The sequence below is a fragment of the Acinonyx jubatus genome, chromosome E1, assembly GCF_027475565.1.
Source record: "Acinonyx jubatus isolate Ajub_Pintada_27869175 chromosome E1, VMU_Ajub_asm_v1.0, whole genome shotgun sequence".
Classification (NCBI taxonomy): Eukaryota; Metazoa; Chordata; class Mammalia; order Carnivora; family Felidae; genus Acinonyx; species Acinonyx jubatus.
In genome coordinates, this window is record NC_069397.1 from 188,522 (window position 1) to 202,559 (window position 14,038).

At 49.6% G+C, this 14,038-nt stretch overlaps 1 protein-coding gene across 4 annotated transcripts in view; it reads right to left on the minus strand.

Moving 5' to 3' along the window:
* ZZEF1 (zinc finger ZZ-type and EF-hand domain containing 1) overlaps positions 1-13,946 on the minus strand; it is a 102,831-nt gene extending 88,885 nt beyond the window's left edge. For all 4 annotated transcript variants that reach the window (XM_027047520.2, XM_027047518.2, XM_027047519.2 and 1 more), the window contains exon 1: positions 13,437-13,946. In XM_027047520.2, coding sequence (XP_026903321.1) covers positions 13,437-13,790 — 354 coding nt within the window. In that variant the 5' untranslated portion in view covers positions 13,791-13,946. The remainder of the gene's footprint in view (positions 1-13,436) is intronic.
* Positions 13,947-14,038: the final 92 nt, after the last annotated feature.

A 14,038-nucleotide genomic window follows, 5' to 3' on the forward strand; every position in this document is an offset into this window, starting at 1 on the left:
TATTCAGAATGTTTTCATAAGCTCCTGAAAGTTAACATATCACAGCAAAACGAAAATCTTAATAGATTTTGCAAGAGAAATCTCAAGAGGCTGGAAGTTCAGTTGACTGAGGTGCCCAGAGAGTACAGCAAAAAGACAGAATGACGGAAACTGGGAAAGAAAAGAAGAAAACAACCAGGAGGCCAGTCCAGGAGCCCACTATCCAAACACTCGGAGTTCCGGAAGAAAGGGGCACAGACAAGCACAGGGAGAGAAAGGACAATCGTTACGATTCGAGGGGATTTCCCCAAACTGAAGGATGTGAGTTTTGAAACAGAAGAGGCTGAATACCCTACAGGTGGATAAAGGCACACGGTGCTGAGACTTCACGTCGCTGAGCAGAGAGAAGTTCCTACTTGCAGGGAGGAGACACAGCGTCCATATCAGAGGCCGGGAACCAGAGGCTAATTCCGCAGGTATGCCAGGAGATGGAAGGCGATGGGAGCTGGGCCCTCCACATGTGGGGGGGGGGGGGGGGGGGGGAGAGGGTCCTCTCTAACCCCAAAGTCAGCATGTAGCCAAAATACCACCAACTGTGAAAGAGTGGAAAAAGACATTCTTCCACACACAAGGCTCTCAAAACACACACTAGTTCATGCTCCCTTAGTCAGAAAGCGACCAGAGGGTGTGGTCACCTGAATAAAGACCACACGGAGAAAGAGGAAGAATGGGATCCAACCGAGAGAGTGGACGAGTCCCTGGGGTGCTGCACAGCACACGTCCAGAATGAGGCAGGTCGGAAAGCTCTGGAGAAGATGAGTCTATGCAACTCCTTCCTGTGTGCTTGAACACACTGAACGTGTGAGAAGACATTCAGGAAACTGGCAGAGGATCTGGAGTTAAATTAATGACAGGGACCAAAAAGCACCAATTCAGTTGTTAACGTGGGAGGAAAGACGTATAAGGAAAAGCAGCAGTGGAATAAACGGCTCAGCGACACACACGATTCATGTCACCTTAATGACACACACACCGAGAGCGAACTAAACACAGCAGACACACTCTGCCGGGGGACAGGTGTGTGGATGTGGGTGAGGACAGGACGGCCAAGGACAACTAAGGGCTCGTGCTCTGTGGGGGGAATAAGATGGCCCAAAAACTGACAACTCATAACGTAATGTAAACATGACATCTGGTGACTCTCGGGGACCTACCAGCACCAGCTGCAGGGGCCAAGTGACAACTTGGGGACAGTGAGACACTGCGTAGGGGCGCGGACGACCCATGGGCTCTATGCCACGTGAGTGATGACAAGGAAAATCAAAAATTCTGAGTGTCTGCTTCAGGCACAGGATAGACTGCATCAGTGGTTTTACAGCTTTTTCAGTCACGTAATATTCCTCCTCAGTAAACACTGGATATATCAACCACAAATAAGAGTTCTGGGACAACTGGAAAGGCGTGAATATGGACATCAGATGACACAGACATGAACTGACATGGACAGGTGAAGGCCATGGACTGGAAAAGTAGGCTACGAAAGAATATCAGAGAGCAGTCTCACGTTAGTTTTAAAAAACCAAATACACACACTTTGCACATTAGTACAAAGCCCCAGACACACAAATATGAAAACACACGTGTGTGTGCAAAATAAGACCTGAAAGCATAAGTGTTTGCTAATGGCAGTAACATGACAATCTGCATCGAGGGGGATTTTTTAAATATCAGGAAATGAGAACACAAGCCTGATATAAAAATCGGAGCCAATGGGCATGGAGGGAGACAGAACAGAAGCACAGCCTCCGTCTGCCCCAAGACCCCACCATGTGACAACCACAGTGCACACAGCCCTTCCCCACTTGGCCCCGGCAGGGCACAACAAGGACTCGAGGTCTGAGGGCATCAGCACAACTGCAGCCCGTCCCACGGGGAAGGACATATGCTTTGGGAAGCTCCAAACGAACATCTGAGCATCCCTAAACTCCAGGCACTTTGCGTAACACCACTTATCCCTCGTAACGGCAGCAGCAGCACTTAATATTAACTGCCCCACTTTGTAGATGCACAGAGAGGTCAGATAACTTGCCTGAGGTCACACAGCTACTACTGGAATCCGAGACTCCAGACTCAGTTCTTCAAGACTGTATTCTCCTTCCTTTGCTCAGAGAAGGCCCAGGGCTCTTGCAGTCTGGAAACTGAGGACGTAAAATCTCTTTGAGCTCTTCTCTTTCCCCAACAGCACTTCATGCCCACGTTTACTCAGAATTAGCCTTAAACCTGAGACACGCTTTCTCTAAACCTCAAGATGGCACTCAAGTCCTACATCCATTAAAGCTCTTGGCTTCCTCCTTGTTTCTTGCATCTCCAGTGCTCTCTGCTTCCCAACTCCTGTGCTGATGACAGACAAAAAAAAAATCCCATAGAAGTAAGGTTATAAAAACGACGACAGTTTTGCTATTCCTCATAGATTTTGTTGGTCTGTCAATAGTTAATGAATACAACAAGAAGAATTTTGAAACAAACAAAAACAAAGACATTTTGGATGAGAGAGAAAAAAATCAGAACAGCATGACTAACAGCTTCACCAAATAAATAAGTCACTTCCTAACACTCGGAAACTGTCCTCAAAGAAACGTACAGGTTTTCTGGCACAAAAAAGACTCTCAGAGCAATGGAACAGAATACAGAACCCAGAAATGGACCCACAAACGTATGGTCAACTAATCTTTGACAAAGCAGGAAAGAATATCCAACGGAATAAAGACAATCTCTTCAGCAAGTGGTGCTGGGAAAACTGGACAGCGACATGTAGAAAAGAATGAACCTGGACCACTTTCTTACACCAGACACAAAAATAAACTCAAAATGGATAGAAGACCTCAATGTAAGACAGGAAGCCATCAAAATCCTCGAGGAGAAAGCAGGCAAAAACCTCTTTGATCTTGGCCACAGCAACTTTTTACTCAACACGTCTCCAGAGGCAAGGGAAACAAAAGCAAAAATGAACTATTGGGATCTCATCAAAACAAAAAGCTTCCACACAGCGAAGGAAATAATCAGCAAAACTAAAAGGCAACCGATGGAATGGGAGAAGATATTTGTAAACGACATATCAGATAAAGGGTTAGTATCCAAAATCTATAAAGATCTTATCAAACTCAACACCCAAAAAACAAATAATCCAGTGAAGAAATGGGCAAAAGACATGAATAGACACTTCTCCAAAGAAGACATCCAGATGGCCAACCGACACAGGAAAAAATATTCAACATCACTCATCATCAGGGCAATACAAATCAAAACAACAATGAGAAACCACCTTACACCTGTCAGAATGGCTGACATTAACAACTCAGGCAACAACAGATGTTGGCGAGGATGCGGAGAAAGGGGATCTCTTTTGCATTGTTGGTGGGATGCAAACTGGCGCAGCCACTCTGGAAAACAGTATGGAGGTTCCTCAGAAAATTAAAAATAGAACTACCCTACGACCCAGCAAGTGCACTACTAGGTATTTACCCAAGGGATACAGGTGTGCTGTTTCGAAGGGACACATGCACCCCCACGTTTATAGCAGCACTATCGACAATAGCCAAAGTATGGAAAGAGCCCAAATGTCCATCGACGGATGAATGGACAAAGAAAATGTGGTATATAGATACAATGGAGTATTACTCGGCAATCAAAAAGAATGAAATCTTGCCAATGGCAACTACGTGGATGGAACTGGAGGGTATTATGCTAAGTGAAATTAGTCAGAGAAAGACAAAAATCATATGACTTCACTCATGTGAGAACTTTAAGAGACAAAACAGATGAACAGAAGGGAAGGGAAACAAAAATAGTATAAAAACAGGGAGGAGGACAAAACACAAGGGACTCTTAAATATGGAGAAGAAACAGAGGGTTACTGGGGGGGTGGTGGGAGGGGGGGATGGGCTCAATGGGAAAGGGACATTAAGGAATCTGCTCCTGAAATCACTGTTGCACTATATACTAACTAATCTGGATGTAAATGAAAAAATAACAATAATTAACTAATTAATCAAATTTAATTTAAAAAAAAGACTGAAGGTGAGGGAATCACATTAAAAAAAAAAGAAGAAGAAACGTACAGGTTTTCAAACCGAACAGTAACGCCTCGTCTGTCTCACAGGACTTCGCGGAATCTGGTTTGCTCATGCGCTTGCTCAACACTCTCTGATAAGCAGCCACTACACCCGACAACTTGCGCTCGTCTCTACACATATGAAAATAAACAGGGCACAGTCCTTGCCCTCTAAAACCCTCGCAGCCTTAGAGCAGACTATAAACCCACGGCAGCAACGTGGTGTGTGATCACTGTAACAATGAAATTACAGCATGAACAACCGCGTACCTAACAGTTACTGAGCATTTACTAAGCACCAGGCAGAGCTCTAAGGCCCTAACGTGCGTCGACTCGCATTTTCCACAACAGCCCCAAACGTAGGCACTACCCTCTCACCAGTGAGCAACAGAGAGGTTACGTATTTGGCTCAAGTCCACATGATGAGTAGCAGTAAATAACGCTGCTTGGATTTGAATCCTATTAAGATTTGGGACCCCACACTAGGAACGGCTGTGCCGTGAGCTAACAGACACTCAGAGGCCAGAAGCACCAGAGCGGGAGGGACGATCGGGGAAAACGGCCCCGAGGAAACAACCCTTGCACTAGGCCTTGACGAATACCTAGGAATCTGTAAGCGTATGACGACGGGGCAGCCATGCTAGGTAGAGGGGACGGAGTGTGAGCACAGACAGAGTGCAGGGAAAACCAAGAGGACTACAACGTGCTTGGTGTGGCTGCAACCGAGGCAGGCAGAGGAAGAGCCGGACGGAGGTCAGGATAGAGAGCGCCGGGCCCATTAGGCTGAAGAGCTCAATCTCACGGTGAGGGGACCACGAGGCCGCCGGAGAATATTGAGGGTGGAGGGAGCCAGTCATTCCCGATCTCTGCCAGCGCTCGAACTGGAACGGACTGACAAATCTCTTAGAAGATGTGCCTCTGTACAGCTGGAACCCCTTCTCCAGTGTCTCTGGGACACACGCTGGGGATGGGAAACTCCTGTCTTCTGGCCGGTTCTGACAGCAACGACTCTCTTCTCCACAGAACGAAAGGGAACGCGCCGCCTTCACGTCACCACCTGTGGGCGTGCGGAACGTACCCGAGCCCTGTGCCCCCAAACGGCCCACGGACCACTGAAAACAGTGATCGTCTGGCACCGAGTCTCCCTCAACCAGTTCTCTATCTCGTATGGCTTTAGTCTCATTGCCACGCTGCCTGTCCCCTGGGGGACCCTCCAGTTTAACATAACCTCAGGGCGGAGCTTCTGAAGTCTCACTGGCTGAGCCGCTGGATGAAGCACGTTTCATGTCACGACCCCGTGTCCATAATGTTGACACAAAGGTATCATGAAACGATGTAATACTTTCTCTGATCAGATACAAGGTGCTCTGATCTTTCCTACTCCATTCTGATCTGTTTAACGTTTAATATGCAAATTAACACTCACTAGACACTCACCAAATTTCTAGCGGTTTGAAACTCTACGCCCTGGAATGTGGGGCCCAAAACCCAAGTGGATACACTAGGTCTGGCCCTAACTGTGCAAAGGGGATGAGTCCACTTTGATCTAAAAACAGAGCAGTGCCCCCTATTTCCATGGGGCCAACACCCATCTCCAGGCGGTCAGGGACGCGGCCCGCAGTCTCCTGCCCTCCTCCCCCGATTCAGGCCTCCTCCTACCACACCCGCCCTGCTCTGCCAGCCGCAACGTAACCGCCCAGGCAGCACCAAGTACAGGCCCTAGGCCATGCAGCGTGTGAGAAACAACAAGGGCAACACAGTGAGACTAAGAGGAAGTCTGGAGTCAAGTATGGCGCCAGACTCACCGCCTCTCCTCTGTGAGCCTGGGACAAAACTCGGGGCCCCTAAGTCTCAACCCCTCTTCCTGCTCAGCCTGTCCTCAGAGCTTGCCATGAGGATCCAAAGGTTTCAGAACAAAACTACGCCTGGAAAAGTGCAAAGAGCTGTCACTACAACCTAGTACCCACCTCGCAGACGAGAGACACGAGAGTGCACTGGCCGGCTGCACGTTTCTATCCATCTGCCCTGGCCTAGGGCAACACGGGACGGGGCTCAGACCGATCCTGTTTAACCGCCTGAACCAGCAGTGGGATCAAGACCATGGTACACACAGCAGACCAGAACCGGGGCAAGGACCAGAGGGCACACGTCAGGCTCCACACAAAGGTGGCACACTGGTTCCATTTGGGAGAAACATGCTTGCATCAGAGTTCTGGATCTGGTCTCAGTACTGCCACCTGCTGGCTGAGAGGCTCACCTCTCACTTGAAGCCTCCCTTTGCCCATCTGTGGGACAGTGCTGCAGCCGTGTCTAAGTGAAGTACTCAAAGGCTCAGTCCACAGAAGACGGAGCACACGGTCCTAGTGCAGAGCTGGGACCAGAGAAAAGTGACACCAGAAACAGCAGCAAGCACGTGCCAGGCACCGTTCCAGGCGCTCTGCGGGAACTAATTCATTTAACCCTCAGGGTAACTAGATAAGGGAGATACAGGACCAGCAGCTGAGACGCAGGGTGCTCGTGTGAGTCACACGGCTTAGGCATGGTGGGACCAGGACTTGCCCGCGCGCAGGCTGACCCCAGGGCCCAAGTCTGAAGCTCAGGGCAGTGGAACGGGCGGACTTACAGAACAGCAAGCTCACTGGTGCCATTAGTGGACTCACTACACATCTGTCCAGGGTGTTACAGAAGGGACCCCTTCGCTGGGAAAGGGGAGGGGACAGGTTGCATGCAAAGGCTACTAAGCCACCCTGCCCCCCGACTCTAGACTAGATGCCAAAGGAGCGTCATTCCCAAAGTCTGCCACACTCTCCCACGTGACTTTATCTGCACATGCCACACCTTTCACCTGTATCCCTTCCTTCCTTTGCCAGGCAAATTCTTCCAGCCTCTCAAGCCTTGGTTTGGTGAAGCCTTTCCCAAACTCCATGCTACCGTTAAATGCTCCTCTGTGGATCTTGAAAGACTGCTCAGGGTGGGGCAAAGGGCTACAGGGGGCAACAGGAGCAGAGGACAAAATCCCCACACATACGAGAAACTGTGAATGGGCTTGTCTGGCTGAAAATACCAGGAGACGAGCGTGGAAAGGTACTAAGACCTAAAGGTTAGCCCAACATTTGATTGTGAAAGCAATGGGGAGCCACTGAAATTTCTACAGTAAGACAGCACCTGATGAAGTGGCATTTCAGAAATCCGGGAAATTAAAACAGAGCTCCTCCATATAGCTCTCTGAGACCATGAATTTCTCCGGAAGAAGCCAACGCCATCATCCCCAACCCAGAAAAGCACACAGCGCCAAAATAACCTCCAATTCTGCCAGCACCCTCCCCTGCCGCACTGCCTCTTCACCACCCATGGCCACCGCTAACGGAAGGCTTCCTGGGTGCTGCAGCAGCAAAGGCAGGTGGGTGGGGGCCTCGCAGCCTAACTGCTGAACGAGACCAGGCAGTGCGCTCCTAAGTGCCCAACGACGTGTACAGAACAGGAAACAAGAGCCTCAAGGGCGGGGCTGAATCAGAAAGACACAAAAGACATTTGAATCATGTCACAAGAAAAGCTTGGTCCTGACCAGGTGACAGGGCCAAGGCAGGGAATCTCGAAGAACTGAGAGAAGCAAGGTCCACACACAGGACAAGGTGGGTGTCCCACCGGCTAGGGCACAGGGCTCGCGCAGGTAAGGGCAGACGGGCCAGCCTGTGGGCTCCAACCCGTTCCGAGGAATAGGCACCTGACTTTTCAGGCAGTAGGGAGTCCCTGCAGGCTCTGAGCTAAGGGTCAGTGGTGCTTGCAGCCTGCTTCATCTTCACGGTGCAGACACAAGAATCTAACCCTCTGTGCCCTGAAAGGGTAGAGAATGACACCTGCACAGTTCTGTCCGCATACTTCGTGGGCTCAGGGCCACTCTAAATTAGCTGATTAATACTGTTGACACGACAATGACAAATGGTATTTTTCTCTAAATTTCCTCTAAAACCCAGCAGTGACTAAGAACCTTTTTAAGTTTTCACTAAAGCTATATTTAACTGTTTCCTCAAACATCAAAAAATACATTACCGTAAGGTGACAGATTGAAGATAAAACACGAGGCTGGAGAATGAGGGCAGCACCATATTGAATCTGTTGAATCAACGTGAGGTCCCTACAGGGGAGAACACCCACTGAGCCCTGGCTGTGAGCCGGGGCCGTGCTAAAATGGTAAATAAATAAAAATGGTCCTTCCCTCAGATTTACAGCCCAATGAATTTCCCAAAGCACCAAAGTGAGTATGTCAAATTAATACAGTAAGACCCATTCATCTCCATTCCCCCCTAACAGCCGACGGCTGCCATTCTGTGTTCAGCACCTCTTCCTGCCCTGGACTCTACGCGATCTTCTGCAAGCCTATCATGCCGAGAGCACAAACACGGCATCTCTAATCTCTGATGTCAAACAGACATTGAATTTTAACTCTACCGCTCTTCTGCATAGAAGTCAACTAGATACCGCTCCCTAGAACAGACCGAATCCTTCCCCATGGACCACACCTACCACGAGAAAAGGTATGTCACACTATAAAATGATAACGCTTCAGACTTTGGTCTGTAATACAATTCCAGCAACTTCTCTAGGACACCACCTCAAGCAACCAAGGTCGTGGGAATGTGAAGGCAAGGCACCTGGGTGGATGCAGACGGCAGTGCAGACTTGGAGCCCGAGAGCAAATACACAGCTCGGCAACTCAGCCGTGTGATAGGAACGTATGCCAATGAACCTGCTCCACTGTGCTCGAGGAAGAGAAATAGCTCATCATTTTAGTTGCTACCACAAAGACATTTTATGATTCTTTCACAAAAACCCTTACACTTGTATGGAAGTATCAGAATACATTTTCACCACCTTAAGGGGAGAATTAACTAAGACACAGAAATGTCTCCACACTCAATTCAAAGGACAGACTTACCTTAAAGCACAGAATCACATATGTGGCTAACACTTAACTCTTGGGATATTACTAATACAATTACCCTGTATTTATGGACAGAACAACCACTGTGAGCTTATCCCAGTCAGGTTTTTATTTTATTTTTTTATTTTTGAGAGTGAGAGACTGAGCGTGAGTGGAGGAGAGGCAGAGAGAGGGGGACACAGAATCCAAAGCAGGTTCCAGGCTCCAAGCAGTCAGCACAGAGCCTGACACGGGGCTGGAAGCCACGAACTGCGAGATCATGACCTGAGCCAAAGTAGGACGCTTAACCGACTGAGCCACCAGGGCGCCCCCCAATCTGAATAAGCCTTCACATAGAGTCAGACCTGCTCTCTTTCACTAACCAGTGCTAACCAGTGCTAACCAGAACAGAAGGAAAGTCACCAGATTTTAGTATCAAGCAAAGCCCCAACCTGAATAAGCCTGAATAAGCCTTCACATAGAGTCAGACCTGCTCTCTTTCACTAACCAGTGCTAACCAGTGCTAACCAGTACAGAGGGAAAGTCACCAGGTTTTAGTATCAAGCAAAGCCCCAACTATCCCCACACCCAATCTAATACAGCTAAATAGACTTCAAGAAAAATACACCATGCTTTTTCTCAAATTTGAATTATCCTTGCCAGGCCTCCCTTAGCACATAGGGGAGAATTAAAGAATTAAGGCTAGGGGCGCCTAGGTGGCTCAGTGGGCTGAGCGTCTGACTTTGACTCAGGTCGCGACCTCACAGCTCGTGAGTTCGAACCCAGCATCGGGCTCGCCGCTGTCATCGCAGAGTCCCCTGTCCCCCCTCTCTCTGCCCCTCCCCTGCTCACACTGTCTCTCAAAAATAAATGCAACATTAAAACAAAAAAAGAATTAAAGCTTAAGAGGAATGATGAGACTACAGAATAACAATCGCAGAGAAGCAGGTCCTTGAAGGAGAAAGGGCACAGGCTTCAGCGACAGAAGACTCACACTTGAGTGTCACTACCCAAACGTAATTTCCAATCTTCTTAGGTGAGTCCCTGAACCCTACAGAGTCTTCAGTCTCCTCCTCAGTGTGGTGGCTGCTGTCACCCACCGGCCCTGCACGGCTGGCCAAAGTCACCAGATACCAAGTGTTTGAATACACTGTAGACAAGGAGGGAGACAGTTACACAGAGGTGAACGAAGACTTCCCGACACGTATCTTGTGACTTCGGTCTACGGACACTTAATGCTCTATGCCACGGCCCTAGATGGTACCCGGGATTTTTACAAAAACGAGAACTTGCAACATTTTACAAGTCACCAGTTCTTACTGCTGTGCTTAGAGCTCCTTAATGTTTATTTTTGCCACATAGGTGGCTACTGGGACTTTGTGTTTCATAACAGGAAGGTACAACCATTCGGTTTTTCCTCCCGGGTATTTCTTCAGTTACAGGGGCGGAGTGACCTCCGGATTTAACTATGCTCAACGGTCCATGGATCACCTCGAAGGGATCGAAGTCCTCACCGAGCATAGTATTTTTGACTTTCGGTCACTGAAAGGAAAAGAAAGAAAAGACATCACATACGTCAGACTAGGAGGCAACAATGCGGCAATTTCCTCACTGGAACAAGGAGATGACCCTGTATCTCAGGCAGGTCTTCTGTCCCAGGACTCTCCAGACGCAAACGCCCAACAGGCTAAGGCACACCTCCACTTAGCTGCCCCATGGACACACTGAGCTCAGCATGGCCAAACCAAACTCATCTTGTCTCTGATCGTCCCCTCCTGAAAAGGTTTCTGTTGTCAATAAACAGTACTGTCACTTTTCTGACTGCTTAAACCAGTAATGCTGGGGTCACCCTTGATTCCTGTCTCCTTCCAATCCTCCACTCAGACTCAGGACTGCTTGTCCTACTTCCTACACACCTCTCAAAACTGTTCCTAATGGCCTCCAACTGACCTGCTTGGATCCACTTCTCCAACCAGTTCTACACAAGGAAGCCACAACCACCACGAACCCTGCTTAAAACTCGTTTCCAAACTCCTCTTTCACAGAGGCTGCAAAGGACTCCCCATGCGCTCATTCCTGCCTACTCCTCTAGCCTTGCTCTCTCCTCCAGCATTCAGGAACCGAGCCACGTGAGTCAAAGACTACTAATTATAATGTGGTATCTGCTCTCCTCTTTCACAGTAATTGCATACTTATTTTTCAGCAAATTACGTGGCCATGAAATAAAAATCTCGCCTATTCCCAGCCTCCCTTGCAGCTAAGCGTGGCCATATCACTGGGCGTGAGCCAATGGGATGCGAGCCCTGCCCTTAAGAAAGGAGATACGGCCCTCTCCTTCCCTTTTCCCTTTCCTGCTGGCATAATGTGCAAAGTGACAGCGGAAGGCATCATTTGGGTCACTAAGTAAAAGGTGCCTGTGGATGATGACAGCACAGGAAGATGGATGGAGCCAGGTCCCCGATGACTGAAATTGCCACGTCAAAGCTGGACTACCCACCTGGCCTTTTCCATATGAAGCCTGTTTACTATTTAAACCACCAACGCACGGGCTTCTCTGTCCCTTGAAGCAGTTTTGCCTAAGCCTCATTCGTCACCCTATTCTTCCAGACTCTCCATTCTCTGGACTTCGGTGCACGTGATTCCCTCTGCCTGAAACACGGTTAACCCTTCTTCTCATCCTTGCCTGCTTTCACCCTTCGACTCTGACTGAGATGTCACCCTCCACATACGTTTTCCTTGACTTCCCAGAGATTAAATACTCTTGCAATTTTTTTCCCTACACTTTCCTTTGGCTAATACTCACCACACCTATAATTGCTGGGCTCACGTGTGTCTCCTTCAGTACTAAATACCCTTTCAGAGCGAGTATCTGCTTTTTCCACGGTCATCCAGGAGCCTGGCACTCAGCACATGTTCAACAAATATTTGCTCAGTGAACAATACCACAGCCCTCGAGTGACCTCTGGACAACACCCTGAGGATTTCTTGACCTTACATTACAGGGCTCCTGTCAGCTGCACTCACAGCTCTACCCCTGTCGTTCTCAATGTAAATACTCTCCCTCCATTCCCTTCTGGACAATTCTGAAATGTGCCAACTCCTTCAACTGATCTGCACAGCCCTTTCTGGGGCCACTTCATTTTCTCTTAATACACCGAGAGCTAGAGTGGAAAGTATTATGTGAACTCTTGGAATTAAGAAAATATATACATGGAGACCCTTCACTAACTAATATGATCACATTGTCAGGAACTGAGATATCTTACAGGTATCCTCTGAAAGAAAATGTAAGAAACACATAAACCACAGTATCTGAATTCTGACTACACACAGTAAATGTTCTTAAGATACTTTAAGAGCCTCTTGTTGTAAAGCGTACATCACTTTTTAACGTCATTACAACCAGCTGTCGGTTTACTGCTTTATACACTCACCCTTCACCGACACTGAAGATTTTACATGGCTTACTCATTTTCACAAAATAAGCATCTTTTTGTCATAGCGCTGTGGAGTTAAAGAAATAGGGTCCCAAGAAGAAGGCAGTGGGACGTAAGACAAAGAAACCAGAAAAATCAAGGGATCTGAGTGATAGTCTCAGGTTGCCAATGACTCAGTGGACGACCCTGGCTCAGTTCTTTTTAACTCCACAATGAAACGTACAGGTGATTCCTAAAATCTCTTTGAAGAAACAACATTGTTGTCATATCAATTTGCTGTTAACCATTTAATAGAGATGATGTCGGTGACTTGGACCAAAGGCTGTATAATTACAAGTATTTACAGGACATTTGTCTGACAAACCTGACATTTGTCTATCAGTTTTAGGTTTCGCAGAGGCTTGAGTCTAAAATACGGTTCTTCAACTCTCTGGAAACAAACGTGTACTTTGGAAATGCTAGTTTTTGTGCGGTGAGAATGGCTGCTGGAATGTGAGATTTTCCACTGTGTGTCATTTTCCTCCCACATTTGTTAGGCGCCCACACTGGATTCGGAAGGTGCTCTGGTCAATAAAACAGAATGGTTTTCTGTGTTCACTGCCACTCCCTCGATCCCTATACGCCTCCCTTCCCTTACACTGTCCCGGAGCCTGATAAGGGAGATCCAGAGAGCAACCGATCCAGCGTCAGGCCAGGGCACAAATGTCTGTACTACCACATGCAAAGACACCTGGGCTTGGCTTGTCCAGTTCTTCCAAGCACGAACGGCCTAGGCTGGGCTTTCCGCACCTCTAGTAAAGGTTAAAGAGATTCGCAGCCGTCCCCCTGGGTGTCCAGGCTGGAAGCGAGCGCCCCTTGCTCCCATCCTCCGAACTTGCGGACCTTGTGGGTTCCTGCCTGGCCCGTCTAGAGCCGCACCGCCCACCTCTTCACGCCCTAGAGGGCGACCGCCCTGCCCCCGCCCCCGCGGTCGCCAGCCGGGCCTGACCTCCTCGAACTGCTCGCCCGAGCAGCCGGCGCCACGAGCCTCCAGCAGCTCCCGGAACTGCTCCAAGGTGACGGACTCTTCGCCGCGGCCCAGCCGCTCTTCCAGCCAGCGCAGCAGCGCGCCGTGGTGCCTAGACACCAGAGACTCGCAGGGCGGCGCGGGCCGCAACGCCGCCGCCGCCTCCCGCAGCCGGGCCGGCTCCAGCAGCGCCGCGGCGGGCGGCAGCGCGGGCGCCGCGGGGCCCGGGCCGGGGATCGTGCCCGAGTCTGCGGCCCACTCCTGGTGCGGGCCCCAGCCCTCGCCACCGGCGGCGGCGGCTTCGTCTTCACTGCTGTGACTCGGAGCGTTCCCCATGGGGTCTCCGTCTCGGGCGTCCGGCTCTGCCGCCGCCGCCGCCGCCGCCTCCCCGCCTCGACCTGTCAACCTCCGGCGGCACCCGGCGGGCGGGGACAGGGAGGGGACGACGGCGGCGGCTGGAGCTTCCGGCTTCGTCGCCGTCAAGCGAGGACTGCCGTCGCAAAGGCGCCGTCAAGCGGATTCTACCAGATGCCGACAGACAGCACGCGGAGGACACAGGGTGGAGCCCCGATTTCCGAGCGGGC